Consider the following 20519-nt stretch of genomic DNA (forward strand, 5'->3'; position numbering starts at 1 on the left):
TGTTCTTCATGTTGTGCAGTGTTGTAATGGGTTCACTGTCCCACATGCGGTGTGTGAAAACATATGGACGTGTTTAGTTAGGCATCAACCCTGGATGCATATTGTTTTCCTCAAGCCCTCTTGGATTTGCTAGTTGCACAGACCCTCATTCTTCAAATACGACCATTGCTGTCTGTGTTAATGAGCCAGTGCTTGGAAAACCACAAATTTTAACCATGGCTTGCTTGGATTTTCAATCCTAGAATGAATACTGGATTGGAAAAGCTAAAAGAAGCCTCAGAATCTGTTGCAGCCCTGAGCACAGAACTAGCAGTGAAGGAAAAGGAGCTCCAAGTGGCCAATGATAAAGCCGACACGGTGCGTGGGCACTCACACGTGTGCCACATTTGTTTTAAATTCCTGGTAATAAGTGTTAACGACGTATGCGTATTCACTGAGTTGTTACCGTGAAAGTACAAATTATTTCCAATAGAATCTAATACTCTTAATCTTACTGGGAAACGGTACCGGACCAACTCAACAAATCAAGGCAAAAATGTGCATTTTCAGCCTGCCAAGGTTTGTTCTGTGAGCTTTTTTCCCCTTCTATATTGAATTAGGTCTTAAAAGAAGTGACAATGAAAGCGCAGGCCGCCGAGAAGGTCAAGGCTGAGGTACAGAAGGTGAAGGACAAAGCCCAAGCCATTGTAGACAGCATCTCTAAGGACAAAGCCATCGCTGAAGAAAAACTGGAAACCGCAAAACCAGCTTTAGAAGAGGCAGAAGCAGCCCTGCAGGTAAATCTGTGTGGTATGGCAGGTGTCAAGTTTAGCGCGTGGGAGGAGGGCGAAGGAAAATGGATAACAGCAAGGAAACGCTCTACTGCTCTAGACCAAAGGTCTTCCCTGGAACTATTTCAAGGAATAGTTTCTGCAGGGTGATGTTATTAGCTCCGTATAGATATTGCTTTTGCTACTTCGCATCTCATTTTCTTCACTCCTGAATGATGGGCAGTGTCATAGATTGGCGGTCAGGAGTCCTGGGTTCTCATTTCCACTCTGTCACCAATAAGCTATGTGACATTGGGAAAGTCACATAAAATTTCTAAAATAACATTTCTCTCCCCATTCATTGAGGACCCTGGCGTGGGTCTGTAAGAGACAACGTTCTCTGACTGTATCTGTGGATTTTACCCAAATACAGAGCTGCTGACCTAATGTGGCCCGTAAACGGCAGGTTCTGAACAGGTCCCAACTTGTGTGGCAATAGCAGAAATGGCAAAATTAGGAAGGAGGTTGGATTCTGAGAAAATATGATGAGTTTAGGGACATAGGCCCCACCTTAAAGAGCTGGTCCAGTTTCGAAGGCCCAATTGAAGATTTCTGGGGACTCGATTGAAGATTGCCTTTACTTCGGTCTTACTCAGCTACTGCCTTATGTTATTGATTCCTGGTCTAGGAAATGGCTGGAGAAATGAAGCCCTGATGATCTGCCCACAGCTAGTTCAAGTTCTAGAACCCCCACTAAGCATGCCTTGTTGCTTGACAATGCAAACTTTTTTAATCGCTTCTTTGGCTCGCTGCCTTGAACACTTCTAAATCTTTTTTGATCCAAGTTGAGTCTTTTAGTTTCCTGAGCAATATATAAATATGAGTTTCTACTCTTTTGAAGCAATGAAGATATGGCCACCTCCTTTGTCCCTCCAACTTTTCACACTACTCTTACTGTGATGTGTCTTCACTTACTGTTTCTGTCTTCCTCCTTTCACTGGCTAGAGTGTGCTTCTTCATCCTCAAAGCCCCGTGGGGTCTTCAGTCTCTTAGACTGGTGGACTCCTCATCTCCCCCCTGCCTGTTTTTAAAAAATCAACTTACTGTGGTATGACTGACATGTAAAAACCAGGACGTGTATACTGTATACAACTCGGAAAGTTTGGGAATAAATATATACCTTGAAACCATCCCTAACTTCAAGCCCATTGACATGTCCATTACCTCCCAAAGTTTCCCCGCCGCTCCCTTTAATGCCATTGTTGTTGTTATTGTTTTTCATGTCATAAAAACATTTAACATAGGATCTAAAATCTACCCTCTTATCAAATTTGAAGTATATAATGCAATATTGTTAACGATAGGCACTGTGCTCTGTAGTAACTCTCCAAAATTTATTTAGCATAATTGAAAACCATCAGCTCCCTATTTTCTCTTCCTGACAGACCCTGACAACCACCATTCCACTCTCTGCTTCAATGAATCTGCCTGTTTTAGATTCCACGTGTAAATGGGATCATATTGTTTTTCTATATTTAGTTTATTTTACTTGGCATAATGGCCCCTAGGTCCATCCATGTTATCTCACATGGCAGTATTTCCTTTATTTTTTTTAAGGCTGAATAATATTCCATTGAACACAGGCACGCCACACACACATATGCACACACACACACACACACACACACACACACTCCCTCTCTCTACGCATGTGTATCTCACATTTCTTTATCCACTCATCCACTGATGACCACTTAGATTGCTTCCATATATTGGCTACTGTAAATAGTGCTATAGTGAACGTGAGGGTTAGATATCTCTTCGAGATCCTGGTCTCCACCCAACCCCCTTTTTGGGGCATCTTGGCTTCCGATGGTGGGTCTCTGATCAATAGAAAGAAGACGTTGATAGTGTAAAGAATCTTTTAAATCTTTACTTAACTCATGATACCCCATGGCATCATAGAAAAAGAGCCTATGGCATCTTAGATCATGCTTAAAGGTATAAATTTTCCCAAGATTTAAAAGGCTTAGCATCTTTTCTGTATTATAAAATATTTTTCTTTATCCTCCTAATTTCATGGTCTCTACCACTAAGATATTCCACATAAACATCAATGCAGAGATGTCTGGAAACAGGGGTGACATGATGGGGTGTATTGGAGAGATTTTCAATAATTTCCTTCATTGGTTCTGCCTCCGTTTTATTGCTTCCTTGTGGGCTTTTGAAATCTTGAAATATGGTACTACCAATTTATTCTAAGAAGCTCTAGATCCCCTCAAACTAACCTTTTGGCATCAGGCCACATAAATCTATACGAGAAATAAGGTAATCACAAAGAATATTTCTCTTCCTATCTCAAAACTAATCTGACTCCAGACAAACAAACAAAATACCTCCAGATGTTAAATAACTATTATATTGCAAGCATGTCTAGGAAATTATGTGGCAGTCACACTGCTTTGTCTTCAGAGAAAAGAGGAATCCAATACTTAGCTGAAATAGGTTGAGCTTTAGACATACCTCTCCCCCCAACTCCTTTTGCCTGGGCACCCAACATAATTGAGCCCAATTCTGTTAGACAATTTTCTTTCTTTTTTTTTTTTTTTGAAGTTTATTTATTTTTGAGACAGAGAGAGACAGAACATGAATGGGGGAGGAGCAGAGAGAGAGGGAGACACAGAATCGGAAGCAGGCTCCAGGCTCCGGGCCATCAGCCCAGAGCCCGATGCGGGGCTCGAACTCACGGACCGTGAAATCGTGACCTGAGCTGAAGTCGGACGTTTAACCGACTGAGCCACCCAGGCGCCCCAATAATTTTCTTTTTTAAAGCTAAAGTAAAATCAGCGTGTCCGGCTCCTTACATCCTTTACTTAACATTTATTTACATTTATTTGACCCTACTTTCCCCACTGGCTGCTATTATATTTCTCTCCTTTCTTTTATAGCCACATGTCTCATATAAAGATCTGTCAGCTGTTTCTAGCCCTTGAACACAAATTCTCCTTCACTTCCGGTTGTCTTGCGTCACAAATACCCATCGACTGAAACAAACATTTCCAAAGTATGTAGTGACAATCCAAAATTCAGTGGGGTTTTTTTTTTTCTTCATTTTTTTCCCCCAATCCTCAGAGAAAAGGTTATTAGCTTTGATACCAAGGTCTCTGGTCACCTTCCTTTGATGCAAATGCAATTAAGACAGAAGGTTTTCAACATCTGGAAGGAATGAGAATACACTATTTGTTCCAGAAATAGGACCGTATCAGATTCTTATCTTTAGAATTTTTTCCCATACTTATCCCATAAAGTGTTTAAGAGACAGAACAGTTATTAGCAACCACAGTGGGTCTATCTGACTATTAAATAATTTACTCTATCAGAATCTCCATGATAGAAATGGAACAGGACTTCTCTGAGTTAGTGAAATTCGTATTGCTTAAGTTCCATCATTTAAAGGTCACTTCCACTCAGAAACCTCTAATTATTCAGTCTGTCAGCCCTGGGGCTACCTGCTTGTGTCGGTCCACTGTGACAAGTCTGGGTTGCTAAAGAGAGAGGCAGATTCTTGCCCTACATCACTAATGAGTAAAAAGCACTGCACATTCTGGAGTTTTCCTGGGTTAGAATTCCTCATATCTCCTTGAGTGCTGAGTTTTCTTTTTCTTTCAGATCACACCCCCCTTTTCTTTTTCTGACACAAAGTGGTCTGTACAATTTTGGAGAAGTCACAGCTCCTTATCTGCTCACCAATATTTCCCTCACTGTCTCTCCTCTTGCTGTCAGTTTGAATTGTAGAAGTTTGAACTTTCTGGGACATGCGTTTCTTTGGGATTAAATATGCATCTGAACCTTATGACTGCATCTAGCTCAAATACGCTTCCTTTCCTCTGTCAAAATAGCATTGAGAGATTACAGGTTTGTCCACACTTTCTCATCTGAGATTGCACGATGACCTCTTCTCCTCTCACAGACTATCAAGCCTTCGGACATCGCCACTGTCCGCACATTGGGCCGACCACCACACCTCATCATGAGGATCATGGATTGTGTGCTGCTCCTGTTTCAAAGGAAAGTCAATGCGGTGAAAATTGACCTGGAAAGAAGCTGTACAATTCCTTCCTGGCAGGAGTCTTTAAAACTCATGACCGCAGGAAACTTTTTACAGAACTTGCAGGTTGGTAGTTCAGTAACGTTGGGATGACAGGGGACTCAGACTTCGTTAGAGTATCTGAGTCCTTTAATAGAATAAGTTTCTGAAAAGATTTTGCTGTACGTACACATTTTTCCTTATTAATTTTTTTTGCCATATTTATTGAGGTAGAATGACATAAAATTCTATATATTAAGGTGTACAACTTGATGTTTAGAGATCTGTATACACTATGAAATAATTGCCACAGTCAAGCTAAAGTAGCCATGACCTCACAGTTACCATTTTCTTTTCCTTTCTTTTTTTTTTTTTTCTTGTTTTGTGGCGAGAACACTTAGAAAATTTCAACTATACAATGTTGTTGACTCTATTCTTCTTGCTCTACCTTAGGTCTCCAGAACTTTTTCTTCTTGTATCTTGATACTCTGTATGCCTTGACCAACATCTCTCCTTTCTCCTCCCCCATCCCTGGCAACCAGCATTCTACTCTGCTTCTGTGAGTTTGACTATTTTAGATTCTATGTATAAGTGAGACAGGCAGGGTTTGTCTTTCTGTGTCTGGATTATTTCATTTAGCACAATGTCCTCCACAAATGGCAAGAGTTTCTTATTTTTAAAGCCTTAATAATATTCTACTTACATATATTGAACATATATTTAAGTATTTTTTCAGAGCAGAATTTTCTTTTCCAAATATAAGACATTAGAGCTTTAAAAATAAGCATTAGATGGGGTGCCTGCATGGCTCAGTCAGTTAAGTGTCTGACTGCAACTCAGGTAATCATCTCACAGTTCATGGGTTCAAGCCCCACGTCAGGCTCTGTGCTGACAGCTCAGAGCCTGGAGCCTGCTTCAGATTCTATGTCTCCCTCTCTCTCTCTCTGCCTCTTCCCTGCTCTCTCTCTCTCTCAAAAATGAACAAATGTTAAAAAATTAAAAAAAAAGCATTAGAACCTCTCCTGATAGATTGTAGGCATACTAAAACATCATCAGTGACCTATTTCAATAGAAGTTTAAAAAATCATTTTAAGAAAGCAAGACAGGGGCGCCTGGGTGGCGCAGTCGGTTAAGCGTCCGACTTCAGCCAGGTCACGATTCCGCGGTCCGTGGGTTCGGGCCCCGCGTCGGGCTCTGGGCTGATGGCTCAGAGCCTGGAGCCTGTTTCCGATTCTGTGTCTCCCTCTCTCTCTGCCCCTCCCCCGTTCATGCTCTGTCTCTCTCTGTCCCAAAAATAAATAAACGTTGAAAAAAAAAATTAAAAAAAAAAAAAAAAGAAAGCAAGACATATGTGCATGTATTGTATACATATGAATACAAGTATATGTGTATTTATATTTTGCAAGTCTCAGTAGTAATTTTTTGAGTAGTAATTTGCATGTTTTTAATTTTGAGGTAGAACTTACATATGATAAAATGTACAAGTTTTAAGTATACAGATTAATGAATATTTACACATATGTATACCTGTTAATGAACACTGAGATCAGGATTTGTATTTCCAGACCCCGGAAATGTGTCTTGAGTCCCTACCTCGTCAATAACCTCCCCTAGGGTAACTATTATTCTCATCTTTATCTTTTTTTTATTTTTTTTTTCAACGTTTATTTATTTTTGGGACAGAGAGAGACAGAGCATGAACGGGGGAGGGGCAGAGAGAGAGGGAGACACAGAATCGGAAACAGGCTCCAGGCTCTGAGCCATCAGCCCAGAGTCTGACGCGGGGCTCGAACTCACTGACTGCGAGATCGTGACCTGGCTGAAGTCGGACGCTTAACCGACTGCGCCACCCAGGTGCCCCTCTCATCTTTATCTTGATAATTAATTTTGTCGGTTTTGAAATTTACATAGGCGAATTGATATCACGTGACCTCCTGTGTTAAATTCTTTTATTCAACAAGTCTTTGAGATTCATTCTTATTGTTGCAAGGACAGTATTTCATTCTTTTTTTCATTGCTATATAGCGGTTCAGTAGATGAAGCAGTGGTGTGTGCTAAATATTTAAAAACAACTGGTTCTCTGGGGAGAAAAAAAGGAAAAAAAGAAAAAGAAAAAGTCTGATTTGTAGTGTTCACCAATTTCCATGGCATAAGTATCCCTACAATGGCCAATTGCAAGCTACCGAAATGATCTTGCTGAATGCAGCTGGGGGAGAGGTGTGTAAGCAGTATCGTTTCCCACTACGTAGGTACAATGGATATAAATGCCCTCAGAAACATAGATAGTAAAATGTAGTAATGTAAGAGAATGTGATTACTTTTATTGTATATTCTTTTTGTTGTAAATAACATTTGTCTAATTATAAGTTTCTATAATTTAACTTTTAAGAACAGTTCTATTTCACAACCTATTTGCAAAACTCCTAAACATTTAGTAATGGTTTCCTATGAGCTTGTATGAGCCAGCACAGTGTGAAATGCTGTAATATGTTTCAATTTATTTGTCCACTGTACTGTTGATGGGCTTGGGGGTTGTTACTAGTTTTTGGCTATTATAAATAAAGCTACTGTGAATATTGGTCTACGGGCCATTTGGTGGGTGTATTTGAATTTCTGTTGGCTCTGTACTCCAGGAATGGAATTTCTGGGTCTTACGTTATCCTTTTTAAAAACAGATGGAAATATTTTTGATAGAAGTATAGTTGACTTACACTATTACATTGATTTCAGGGGTACAACACTGTGATTGGACAACTGTATACGTTATGCTATGCTCACTACAAGGGTAGCTACCATCTGTATACATTTGAACAGCTTTATAGATAGTGCCAAAGAGCTTTCAAAAATAGCTGTGTCCTTTTACACACCCACCAGCAGTGTGTAAGTTGTTCTACATCTTAACTATTTTCTACTTTTCACTATTCTGATGGGTTTGCAGTAGTGTTTTATTAATGTGGGTTTAGTTTGCATTAGACCTGGTAAGTAATGATGCTGAGAATCTTTTCAACAGTTTATGAACCTCTTGGGGATCCCTTTGTTAAGTACCTGTTAAGGTCTCTTGTCTGTTTAAATTTTTGATTGATGTGTAGTATTTCCTTACAAGAAACATGAGTAATTTGTCATTTATATGTTTGCAAATATCTTCTCCCACATTCTGCCTTGGTTGTTCATTCCGTTAAGGGTGCCCTCTGATAAACAGACATTCCTCAGTTTGATGTAGCCCAATTTATCAATATTTTCCTACGAGTGCTTTTTGTGTTCTGTTCAGGAAATCTTTGCCCTCCCTCTAAGGCAGAATAAGTGTTTCTATGTTTTATTCAAGAAGTTTTATTGTTTTATCTTTCACATTTGGACCGTGACACAACTAATGGGGAATACCAAAGTCACATGTGTTTCCAAAGCAATAACCTTCATGCTGTCTTTCATTCAGTTTTCAATTCCACATGCCCAAGTGTTGTGAGGCTAGAGCGTCTTGTGAGGCACCTTACAGCAGCTGTAACAGTGAGCAGCTTATGAAACTGGTGGCCATACAGACTTGTCCCAGATAATGAAAACGTGGCACTCTGGGACATAAGTTGTCACCAAGAAGGAGTCACAGGTGGTGATGAACTCTGAGCATATGTGAAATGACAATGGTGACCGAGGAGATCAAGGAGTTTTCACAGAAAAGTGCAACAGTGGCATTGGACTTCTCATGCGATCTTGGCAGGTGACTCCAGGCTCCTGCCCTATGTGCCTGGTGGCAGGGCCACTGCTCTTGGAAGCTTCCTCACCGTTTGCCTTTTGTCACCATTGCCCTTCTGCTGCTCCCAAATATTCTTCTGAGTTTTCTTCTGCCTTCGTCATTTCTCCAGGCTCATAGAAGAAACTTGCATTGGAGGTTGTCTGAATGAGAGTGTGTGTGCTCCGCCCCGTACCGTGCATGTTCTGTGGAAGCTTTGATTTATAGGCGCCACATTCCTTTCTACTTGGAGAAATCGAATCATCTTCTTAAAAAATTTTTTAACGCTTTATTTATTTTTGAGACAGAGAGACAGAGCATGAGTAGGGGATGGGCAGAGAGAGGGGGAGACACAGAATCCGAAGCAGGCTCCAGGCTCTGAGCTGTCAGCCCAGAGCCTGACGTGGGGCTTGATCTCATGAACCGTGAGATCATGACCTGAGCTGAAGTCAGACCCTTAACTGACTGAGCCATCAAGGTGCCCCTACTCAGCTTCTTTTAGATGATCAAACACCACTCGAGGAAGGTCCAGTTTCATTGTTTGGCCAGTCTTCTCTTGATGCAGGAAGGCATTCTTAATCCACTTATGCTACTGTTTTTGAATCTTATCCCTTCAGAAGCTAACAGTTCTTTCATATTCTGGATAATCCTATGATTAAAAATTAATTCGTTGCCCTCAAGACCGAATGTCCAAGTAGTTACCTTCGTATTTCAGATGAGTTTAATAGAGCCTCTGTTTGAATGTATTAAGCATTTAGTTGCTGCTAAATGCTAAACATATTTTGTCTGCAGGCTGAAAATACCAGAGTGTATTTGTTTTCCATTATTGATTTTATGGGCTTACAATCCACCTATTTAGGATTAATGACATGAACATGTTATTGCTTTGGAAATTTTAATAACCGTGTTAGTATTCATCGCCTAAATAATTTACTCCTTCCCTGGATCCTGGAACATTTACTTAGGGTTGTTATCTCTTGTTCACAGAAGATAAAGAATGCTCCGACTTCTTCGCTGTCACTGCTTATTCTGTTTTCACTTTCAGGACTTTTGTCCAATATCCTGAAATAGCAACAAAATATGATGTCGTTCATTCATTCCTTAGTTCAACAATTTCAATGGCATTGTGAGCACAATGTGAATGTGGCCTCATGGAAAGAAGCATTTTGACTTAATTTTACTCTTTTCTTTCATAGCAATTCCCAAAAGACACAATCAATGAAGAAGTGATAGAATTTTTGAATCCTTACTTTGAAATGGCTGACTACAACATCGAAACTGCTAAACGCGTATGTGGGAATGTAGCTGGTCTTTGTTCCTGGACCAAAGCCATGGCTTCCTTCTTTTCTATAAACAGAGAAGTGTTGCCTCTAAAGGTGAGCCCCCTAGCTGGAACTGCGTGATGTGCGCCTGCTAGGGCGCTCAAGGCCAACTGGCCTTGTCTTCTCAGAGTGTACAGTAACCTTTGGCCTCTGGTGTTATTGTACTCAAGTCCACAGGGAGGGCAAGGGACAGAACTGCCGAGCACAGGACATTTCTCTTCTCTGTAATAGCACTCCAGTTCAGAATTGTACAAGTCGAAGCATGGACTTTCTACAAGGGCGCCACGTTGACTGTGGGCTGCTGTATGTTTTTCCTCCACAATGTTAACTTGGAAAAAAGAAACACAGAAAACCATAGCGTAGAATACCCTGATAAATGCCCTGCCGGGAATGTTACAACCGAGGCAGAGTTGGCACACCATTGGTGGCCGGTGTTGGTTGCAAGGTATGATGTGGTATTCCCTCTCCTCTCCTTTACCTCGGGAAGGAAACTGAATGTTCTCTGTTCTTTAATGTGATTTGAGAATATGCCTGTTTTCCTTCGAGTAATTGCATTTTTAAGCTTCATATGTGCACGCTCCCCCACCACCACTGACAGTCTCTGGCAGATGCAGAGGCAAATGCATGTTTTGAAAATAGACTACCAATGGCTCAAAGATCACACGTGTGGCCTGGTGGATTATTTCACTTTTGTGTAACTTTGATCTCTCTCAACCATCGACTAAAATCCACTTATGTTTATAAACTACCCAAGGAGCTTAATAATCATGATAAAAATAATTGAGAGTGGAAAGAAGATAGGGATAGAGTTGCAAATCTGATTTTATTTTCTAACTGTTACCATACCAGGGTCATTTACTCAGTGGCTGAGGCCCCTTGGGGTCCTAGGGCAACTTAAAAGAACAAAGATTTACTTGGCTCAGAGAACTTTAGAGGATGTAAATGATGCCATTTTGTCAACATTATGAATTTGGGAACCATTTGAAGACTCCAGCATAGCTTAAAAGTGGACATTCTGATATTGACGAATTAGAAGCACCCTATCAAGCGCAAAATACAGAGCATCCTTTGCAAATGTTTTGAGTGAATGAGCATACAGTGTCTTTAAGGGAATTACTGTTGAATGCACGATGGGTAGCTTTTGTTGTCATTGTTTTTTAAACAAAATGAACTGAAGTCAGTAGCAAATAATGGCCATTCTGAACAAGGCTTGCATGAGAACAATGAAATCCCCTCTTCAATTCCAGTACATTTCAGCCTCCACCCGGTCCCAGGACAACCCAGATCATGCAGTAGGAAGTGAAGACCGTCACGAGGGGGAGCCTTTCGCTCGCTCCTAGAAACCCTGCGTTTCTTTCTGAGCAGTCGGTCCTGGAAGTGACCTCCTGAAGTGCAATGAGCACCCAGCCTCTGGGAGCCTCGAGTGTATCAGGTCCCCGCTAATGTTCAGTCCTGAAAATAACTGCAGTTACAGAGAGCCTCTGTCTGTACCGCTTAGGGAGACGGGGAAGATAGAGGGAGGGAGTGCTGGTTGTCATCCGGGTGAATATGTGAAGCAACACAGACTGCCGCCTCTGACTTCATGTGTCCCTGGAGGGGCTTCACCCGTGAGCCCCTGCTTCCTGAATGAGGACAGACTAGGGACACTTTCCTTCACTGCCAGCTGGAACCTCCTCAACATTGAGCCATGATGGAGACCCTGGGGGGCTGCTTTCCTTTATCCCGCAATCCCTGTAGACGGGCCAAGTGACCTCTCGGAGAGGAAAACTTCAATACCGGCTACAACGATGGCGATTTAGACTCTACTCAATTTAATGATAATGACATTTCTCCTTGAAAACCATGAAAACCATGGATATCAGTCCATATAAACAGAATGTTTAAAAACAGTAGAGCCTTAAATATTAAACTTGGACAAAAATATCTATTTTTTTAAAAGTTTATTAATTTTTGAGAGAGAGAGTGGGGGAGGAGCAGAGCAAACGGAGGACAGAGGATCTGAAGCGGGCTCTGCACTGACAGCAGAGAGCCTGAGGTGGGGCTCAAACTCACGAACCATGAGATCGTGACCTGAGCCAAAGTCGGAACTTAACCGACTGAGCCATCCACGCGCCCCTCTTTTAAGCCACCGCAACAGGTGCAGTTTAGAGCTGACCTGAGAAAAAAAATGTCCCAAGAGTGAGCTCCTTTCTAAACTGTAGTTGTTAAGCCTGTCCTTGGTTCTAGTAAGTAATGGAACTTTGAATTTCTCTTAAAGAATTATTCTGCCAAAGTTTGGGAGCCTGAGGTTTCCAGATAGGAAAATGATTTTACTTCCAAAAAAACTTTTTCAAGGTAATCTTTTCTTCTGAAACACCCCAGAAAGAATGTGGCCCTTATAGCGGATTACCCCATTAAAGTCAAGTTTAACATTTTGGAGACTTAAAAAGGAAAAAAAAATTTGATTTCAAAAAATTAGTTAAAACGTCTAAATTCCTGTATGCATGGGCTATTTTCTACATCTCTTTTGCTCAAATTGCTTTTGAATATGTCTTTTGAGTCAAATTTATTAGCTTCCTTAAAACATATACTTTTGATTAGTCACAGCTCAAGGCACCAATCGTTTTAAGGAAGGCGAACGATATATGAAAACTACAGCAACCACATCAAGATCACCACGACTCACAACATTTATTTTTAGTGAATAATCATGTTCCATCCTTTATCTCAGTTTAACATTCTCATCAACAGTGAGGAGTCCTACTAGGCAGATGCTTCTTAATATTCTGGTTTTTCTTTCTCTACAGTTCTTAATATTACAATGTGCTATAAGGTACCTACATGCATTAAATATTGCAATGCTCTCACCTCAGGACTGGCAAACTCTGGCCCACAGGCCAAATCTAGCCTAAACCTGTATTTGTATGGCTTGTGAAATAAGGAGAATTTTTACATTTTTTCTTTTTTTTTTTTTAAGTTTCTCTATTTTGAGACAGAGATAGCATTAGTGGGGGAAGGGCAGAGAGAGAGAGAGAGAGAGAGAGAGAGAGAGAGATTCCGAAGCAGGCTCTGCGCTGCCAGCACAGAGCCCAACGCACGACTCAAACTCACGAAGCCATGAGATCATGACCTGAGCCAAAACCAAGAGGCGGACGCTTCACTGACTGAGCCACACAGATGTCCAGAATTTTTGCATTTTTACATGGCTTTGAAATAAGTGCCTGAACAATAGCCTTGATTTTGCCTCTTACCCAAAATGTCTAAAATATTTACTATCTGACACTTTAAAATTCTCTGACTTCTAGTGAATTATAATTTTCTGCTTAGAAACATTTATATCAAGTCCACATTAAGGTTTGATCTTGACTGAATGCACCTTGAGAAGACTCTAGGGGTAGAACAGAGAAGAGATAAGAGCACCGCCGAGTTCTCCGACTCTGAGATGCTGGCGGCTTGGTTTGCTGCGCATCCTTCACCTTGATGTGTCCTGTGCAGGCCAACTTGGTGGTGCAGGAGAATCGCTATGTCTTGGCCATGCAGGATCTGCAGAAGGCCCAGGCCGAGCTGGACGACAAGCAAGCAGAGCTCGACGTGGTGCAGGCCGAGTATGAGCAGGCCATGAGTGAAAAGCAGGTAACTGTCCTGTGGCCTGGGAGGGACCTTCGTACACCAACGTGGCTCTTGTAAACCCTGTGTTCCTTTGCTGCCTTCTCTCTCCAAGGGTTTGGTTCCCAGAAGGGATTGATTTTGCGTAGACACGATACATATACAACATATAATCCCTCACTAAGCCCTGGAGTTTGTTCCTAACACACGCCAGGGACCTTGGTGAGAGGTCAGGATGGTCAGCCAAGATAGGAGTAGGTTCTGGAACATAAACATTCTGAGTCTCCTTACTGATGGCAATGGCACAGCACCTCATGAGGCACTTTCTGTTACGGTTTTCAAATCCTGACCTCCCACTTCATCTCATTTAACCTTTGAAACAATTTTGCAAGGGATGCAAGGTGGATATTTTAATTCTCACTTTGGAGATAGGAACTGAGGTCCAGAGGGTGGCTCCGGGTCTTGGGCTGGACAGTCTGGACTAGACCTTGGCCTTCTGGTGTCCACTCCAGGTCTCTCTGCTGGACCTACGTGGCTGACCACATGGCTGCATCCTGATGGCCATCTACCGTCTTCTCAGCCCGTGCATACTTTACAGCTGGAGGACCTTTCAGAATCTGGGTTCATACATTTCTGAGCCACTAGGCAACAACAACTTCTTTATCTTACTTATACTAATTCCAGTTCTACTGGGGACTCTTTGCGGCTGGAAATGCAGGCAGCGTTAATGCAGACCTAGTGTAGCTTATGCCACAGAGCTCCTCACTTGTCTAGGCTTCTAGGAGCTGGGGTTCCTGGGATTTGTAGTGTTTTAGGGGAAGGGAAACTGGGTTATGACTGACAAGCATTTGTGTATAAGCATAGAGAAAATGCCTAGAAATTTCAGAGGAAAGGCACCAGAGTTTCTAAGTCACCAGGACTTTATAGTGATTTTTTTCCCTCTCAGTCTAAATACATGTTCACTTGGGTGTTTTGTATTTGTAAAAAAATCTCTAATTGTCTTCTTTTTAAAAAAAATTTTAAGTTTATTTGTTTGAGACAGAGATAGAGCAAGCAGGGGAGGGGCAGAGAGAGAGGGGGACAAATATTCCCAGGCAGGCTCCATGCTGTCGGCAAAGGGCCTGATGTGGGGCCCGGACACACCATCTGTGAGATCATGACCTGAACCCAAACCAAGAGTTGGATACTTAGTCCACTGAGCCACCCAGGTGTCCCTCTAATAATTTTGTTAAAGTGGACCGCCCCCCCCCCCGCCCCCCAGATCATATAAGCTTCTGGCCCCATAAAATCTGTATCTGCCTCTGATAAATCCTGTATTTGTTAAATAAGAGGTAGATTCACTCTGTTCTTTCCTTGATGATTTTCTGGAGTTTCCTCCTGCCCCTTCTCAGTCCTCTCTTGTCAGGATTGAGATTCCTGCTCTGGTAGTCCATTCTCTTATGGGAGTCCCAGCAAGGGAACTTCGATAAACACTTCAGTTTCACTATATGCAGAACGAGTGATGCTTTTGCTTAAAGATAAATCGCCGGAAAGCAAAATAAGAGCTTTTTAGAAATTTTAGAGAAGTAATTATGTAACCTATTTGGGTTTGTTAATTATGCTCTGTGAGATTCACTTATCATAATATAAGGAGACAATTAGCATCACAATTTGAAAGCACCTACTTCAGAAACTATGGGGAAGGCATACTCGTTTCTACCATGTTGGACCCTCACCTATGCTGGGAGATGCTACTGAATACACTAAAAATATTTTATGCCTCATTTTATTATGTTTCAGTTGTAACATTTTTGCATTAATTCATTCAATATGCTCTTTTGGTTTTGAGCATCTGCTGTTAGGACCCTACAAGACCTGCTCCCGTAGAGGTATGGCTCTGACTTGAAAACTTGTTTCAACAAATGTCAAGCTTTTAAATTAAAAAAAAACACAAAATCTGGCTGTGAGTGTATCTACCTCCCACATGCTGGAGTGAATCTGACCGTTAGTCATTCTGTGGCTCCTTCCTCCTGCATAGGGCTCCTTGAGAGTCCAGGAGGCTCACAGGCTTATGGAAGGCAGGGAGGGGCAGGGCACCCAAGCCCACAGTTCATCATGGTCAGATGGATAAGCTCACGACTCAGGCCTGTGTGTCCCCTGAAGAAGTGTGTGCCCTGCTCCTCTCTGCACAGGGCAGTGCCTTTTGGGGGACCCATTTCCCTAGGCCCTCTGGACAGCTAGTCACTCTCTGGGAGTACTAACAGACAGTGGGCTGGGACACTGCCCAAAGAACCCAGGGGATTCTGCTCCCTGCCCCCGCCAAGCTCGGGGGTGGGTGGGGGGAGCTGCTTTAACGCTCATGAATCTGCTCCTCTCTCTTCCCTGTACCCTCATCCCCTAAAGGAGTGTGGGGTCCCAGAAAAAAAAAAGCCAGAGAGGAGGGCCCTGGCCATTTTCTTATTTGGCCAATTGGGAGTTGGGATGATGAAATTCAGGAAGACAACCTGATCTTTTTTTTTTTTTAAAGTTTATTTATTTTGAGACAGACAGAGAGAGTGCAAGCAGGGAAGGGGCAGAGAGGGAAGAGAAAGAGAATCTCAGGCAGGATCTGCACTGTTAGCGCAGAGCCCAGCCTGGGACTTGAACTCTCGAACCGCGAGATCATGACCTGAGCCAAAATCAAGAGTCTGACGCTTAACCAACTGAGCCACCCAGGTGCCCCAACACAACCTAATCTTAAAAATAGCTTTTACATGAAAAGTTTGTTTCAAAGGGAGGCAGAAATAAGTGATGCAATGTCATACTTCCCAGCTGATATCTTTCTTCTTGGGGAGAAACAAACAAATATGGGCCATATAGACGTGGGGGGTGTACCCCAGCTGGGTTTTAGGTTTTCTGCATTAACTCTAGGGGGAAAGGACTAGAGCGGACTAGAATCCCAGAGAACAAACTAGAATAAATATCTTGCTTTTGGAAAACACTGTATTGGGTTGTTATTACAAAAGCAACTGGTGTTCCTTGCGGAAAATACACATAGGTAATCCTGGAAATGAACTCTAAAAGTTCATTTTAGATAAAGAGCAAAGTATTTGCTGTCTGAACATATTCCTTGATTTACATATGTTTTAAAAATATATGTAAAATATAACATTTAAAAATATAATTCAACACATAACTGCTTTATAAGTTGAATTTTTAACTTAGTCATATATCATGAATATCTTTTCTTAGTTATAAAAATTCTCACAAGATAATTTTTAATGGCTTCAGAGTATTTTTATTCACTGGCACACCAAAATTTATTTAAGTAATTCTCTATTTTATTAGACATTTAGCATATATAACATATAAATATATACTATATTATGTGTAACGTATACATATGTTTTAAATGAACTTCGGTGACTGGTCCTGTAGCTAAATCTTTAACTCTTCCACTATTACTTCATACATATAAGTTTTTATAAGTAGAATTAGCATTTGTCTCAGAGAGAGGCCCATTTGTTTCTAAGAACTGAGCACTGAGTGGCCACAGCATGTGGAAGTCTGGTTCAAGTCTTTTATTGCCATGCAGAGCGCCAGGGAGGGACTGGCTGAGCCAGTTGTCACTGGGATTTGTGAGCGAGCCTCAAAACACCACAGTCTGGGGATAATCTAAAGTTTCACCTAAAGAAAAAGGAGATGTGGAGTTAGATAAGGCAATAATGGTGCTAGAATTTTAACATGAGAAGTATTCCTGATTTTCAAGCAAAGGTATATTTTTTTTTTACTTTTCTTTGTGCTTTATGATATTAGTAAGTATGCTTGTATTTTATTTCTATTCTTATAGGGAAGTCATAAATGATGCAGATCTCTATTATCTCTTAGTTATTAACACGTGGGGAGAGTCTGACCCGTTGGCCTGGGACCCTACATGAAGGTTTATAAGAGACAGTCTCTGGCTGACACAGGCACAAAGGCACTGAATCTTATGCTTCCTAGGAAATAAATGGCTCCCGGGTCTCAGAAGGGCAGATAATATATAATGGTTTAAAATCATATTTTTGAGCCAGAGGCTGTATTTTTCTGAACATAAATTTCCTTCTGATTATGGCCCTTTTTAGACCTTGCTCGAAGATGCCGAGAGGTGCAGACATAAGATGCAGACCGCCTCCACGCTGATTGGTGGCTTGGCAGGAGAAAAGGAAAGGTGGACGGAACAAAGTAAAGAGTTTGCTGCACAAACAAAAAGACTTGTAGGTATGTATGCAAGCTCCTTTACTGATCAGATTATATGTTGACCACGGTAGGGAGTTAGCAAAGTGGAACTTTTATCAGAATACAAACCAACATTCTAGTACTTCAAATTCCTGTGTGTGTGTGTGTCTGTATGTGTGTGTGTGTGTGTGTGTGTGTGTGTGTGTGTGTCCAGATATTTCAGAAGGATGAATATTGGTCTGGCATCTATGCAACCCTGAGTAGATGTATTAATGACCTTCAACATCTTATCAGGTCGTTTTTCAATTCCCTTATGAGCAAATGGTCATACTGATCAAGGTCACTTTGAATGGAGGCTCTGTCTTCTGAAGTTGTGTATCTCTTAGACTCCAAAGTCATACTCTTACATCCAACAAGAGTCGAAATAATCTAGGGCTTGACACTAGCAGGTATCACTTGACGGACCATTTGGACCCTGTTTAACAAGAAACCAACCTACTTCTTATTCACCAAGGCACAGCAACATGGTTACAGTTTGGTTTCTGGAAGTTAGTTTAAAAGAATGTTTGCCTTTGGAGTGCCTGGGTGGCTCAGTCGGTTAAGCGTCCAACTTTGGCTCAAGTCTTGATCTTGCGGTCGGTCGCGAGGTTTAGCCCCTGGTCAGGCTCTGTGCTGACAGCTTGGAGACTGGAGCCTGCCTCGGGTTCTGTGACTCCTCCCTCTGCCCCTCCCCCACTGGTGTGCACCTTCTCTCTCTCTCTCTCTCTCTCTCTCTCAAAAATAAATGTTAATATTCTGCACAATTACAAGGCTGATTATAAAATACCTCAGTGGTGTTTTGTTTTCCGTTTTAGGGGATGTATTGTTGGCTACAGCTTTTCTATCTTATTCTGGTCCATTTAACCAAGAGTTTCGCAATCTGCTGCTAAATGACTGGCAGAAGGAAATGAAAGTCCGGGAAATCCCATTTGGAGACAGTCTAAATCTCAATGAGATGTTGATTGATGCCCCTACTATTAGTGAATGGAACCTCCAAGGTCTGCCAAATGATGACCTATCCATTCAAAATGGAATTATTGTCACAAAGGCATCTCGCTATCCTTTGTTAATTGATCCACAGACTCAAGGGAAGATCTGGATTAAAAATAAAGAAAGCCGGAATGAACTCCAGGTAATTTGAGTTCAAGTATATTTATGTTACTGGTCAAGTTTTATTGTCTCTGATGAGCAGGAGTCTGAGAATAAAGAAATATTTGAAAATAGTAGAGTTGTAATCCTAATAGAGCAATAACAGTTGCAAGCCTAAAATCTGATATTAAGACCTTTTCTAAAAATTGTATTTACATTTGTGTTGATCTCTACTAATGCCATCTTTCAAAGGTTGCAGACTCTCTTCTATTAGAGCCTAAAACTCTCCGTGATGAACAGAGCAGGGTGGAGTTCTATCACACTGAGTATACAGCACTTTACAAGGACACATCATGATTATTCCATTATTATTTATCACAAAATTGGTGGTGGTAGTGAGAAGACAGGTTGCACGGGGGAAGAACAGTTTGCTAAGGAAAAGGATGGAAATGGTTTAAGTTTTCTGTATAATTTCACCAAGAATGGGTTCCAGATAAGGATTTCTAAAAATCTCTGCTATAGACTGCTGGAGCACCATTTAGTATTTGTCATCTCTGTACCTTGCATCATGATACTGTGAAAGCAACTCTTGGATCCTGTTCCTAGGTCACATCTCTAAATCACAAGTACTTCAGAAACCACCTGGAGGACAGTCTTTCTCTTGGAAGGCCCTTGCTTATTGAAGATGTTGGAGAGGAACTAGACCCAGCACTGGATAATGTTTTGGAGAGAAACTTCATTAAGACTGGGTCTACCTTTAAGGTCAGTTAGACCTATTGATAATGATGTGTAGAGCCATAACCATGAGGGCAGGTAAATGTGACATAGATGGAATTTTCTCAATAGGCAGGAATTCAAATTTGAGTCAGTGCAAGAGGCATTTGCTTTTCTCCTCTCCACTTCCTGAGTTGGGATTAAAGTGTTCAAAAGCAGTCCTTTTAGAGATATCTACTTCACTCGTGTGACAGAATCTGACTCCATTTTGATGGTTGACTGTGGACATGTTTCAAAACCCACCATGCCCCTCACCCTTTCTGTCCCAAATCTGGGCAAGCTGATGAGAAAACCTGGGGCTCTCTCCTTTGGCAGTGGTGGGACATTCAAGCCATGCAGTCCTCTGTTCATGCCCTGTGTGGGGACTCTCATCCTACCCCTACGCCCTAGCCACCAGCTGTTTTTTCCTACTCTCTCAATCAATTTTTGGGACCTGTTTGGGAGCCTACCTTAATCTTCCCCCAAATCTCCATACGTGAGCAATAAACCTTTTCATTCCCTTTTGGTGCATGTGTGATGTCATCAGTCTTGACCTCTGAACCAAATTTTGGGTAAAGAATCCATCTCACTTCTGTGGTACGATCACACCACTTTCGGTGCAAAATTCTACATTTATGATATATACTGGTGCACATTGAACTCCCTCCCTCCTTCTTCCCTCCTCCTTCCCTTCCTCCTTCTTCCCTACTTCTTCCCTTTCATCCTAGTGGTTTGAAGCCCTGTGAATGCCCAATGACCTCTTCTTTTTCGGTTTACAAATACCTCTAGTTACATAATTGTTTAAAGCAATGCTTGATCCTGTGCAAAAAAGGACACGGTAAGGTGCATTTGTTTTACTACTTTTATTTATTTATTTATTATCTTTTCAAGTTTATTTATTATTTTTTAAGTTTATTTCTTTATTTATTTTGAGAGAAAGAGAGAGAGAGAGAGAGTGAGTGATCAGGGGAGGAGCAGAGAGAGAAGGAGAGAGAGAA

At 41.5% G+C, this 20519-nt stretch overlaps 1 protein-coding gene across 1 annotated transcript in view; it reads left to right on the forward strand.

The window, feature by feature from the left end:
* The window catches only part of DNAH5 (dynein axonemal heavy chain 5), a 237404-nt gene that overhangs the window by 168636 nt on the left and 48249 nt on the right, over positions 1–20519 (forward strand). Inside the window, exons 57-64 of the mRNA XM_047860273.1 lie at positions 243–357; positions 600–776; positions 4720–4923; positions 9754–9933; positions 13354–13491; positions 17547–17682; positions 18495–18811; positions 19375–19530. Coding sequence (XP_047716229.1) covers positions 243–357; positions 600–776; positions 4720–4923; positions 9754–9933; positions 13354–13491; positions 17547–17682; positions 18495–18811; positions 19375–19530 — 1423 coding nt within the window. The remainder of the gene's footprint in view (positions 1–242; positions 358–599; positions 777–4719; positions 4924–9753; positions 9934–13353; positions 13492–17546; positions 17683–18494; positions 18812–19374; positions 19531–20519) is intronic.

This window comes from Prionailurus viverrinus, chromosome A1 (assembly GCF_022837055.1).
Source record: "Prionailurus viverrinus isolate Anna chromosome A1, UM_Priviv_1.0, whole genome shotgun sequence".
NCBI classification, from domain to species: Eukaryota; Metazoa; Chordata; class Mammalia; order Carnivora; family Felidae; genus Prionailurus; species Prionailurus viverrinus.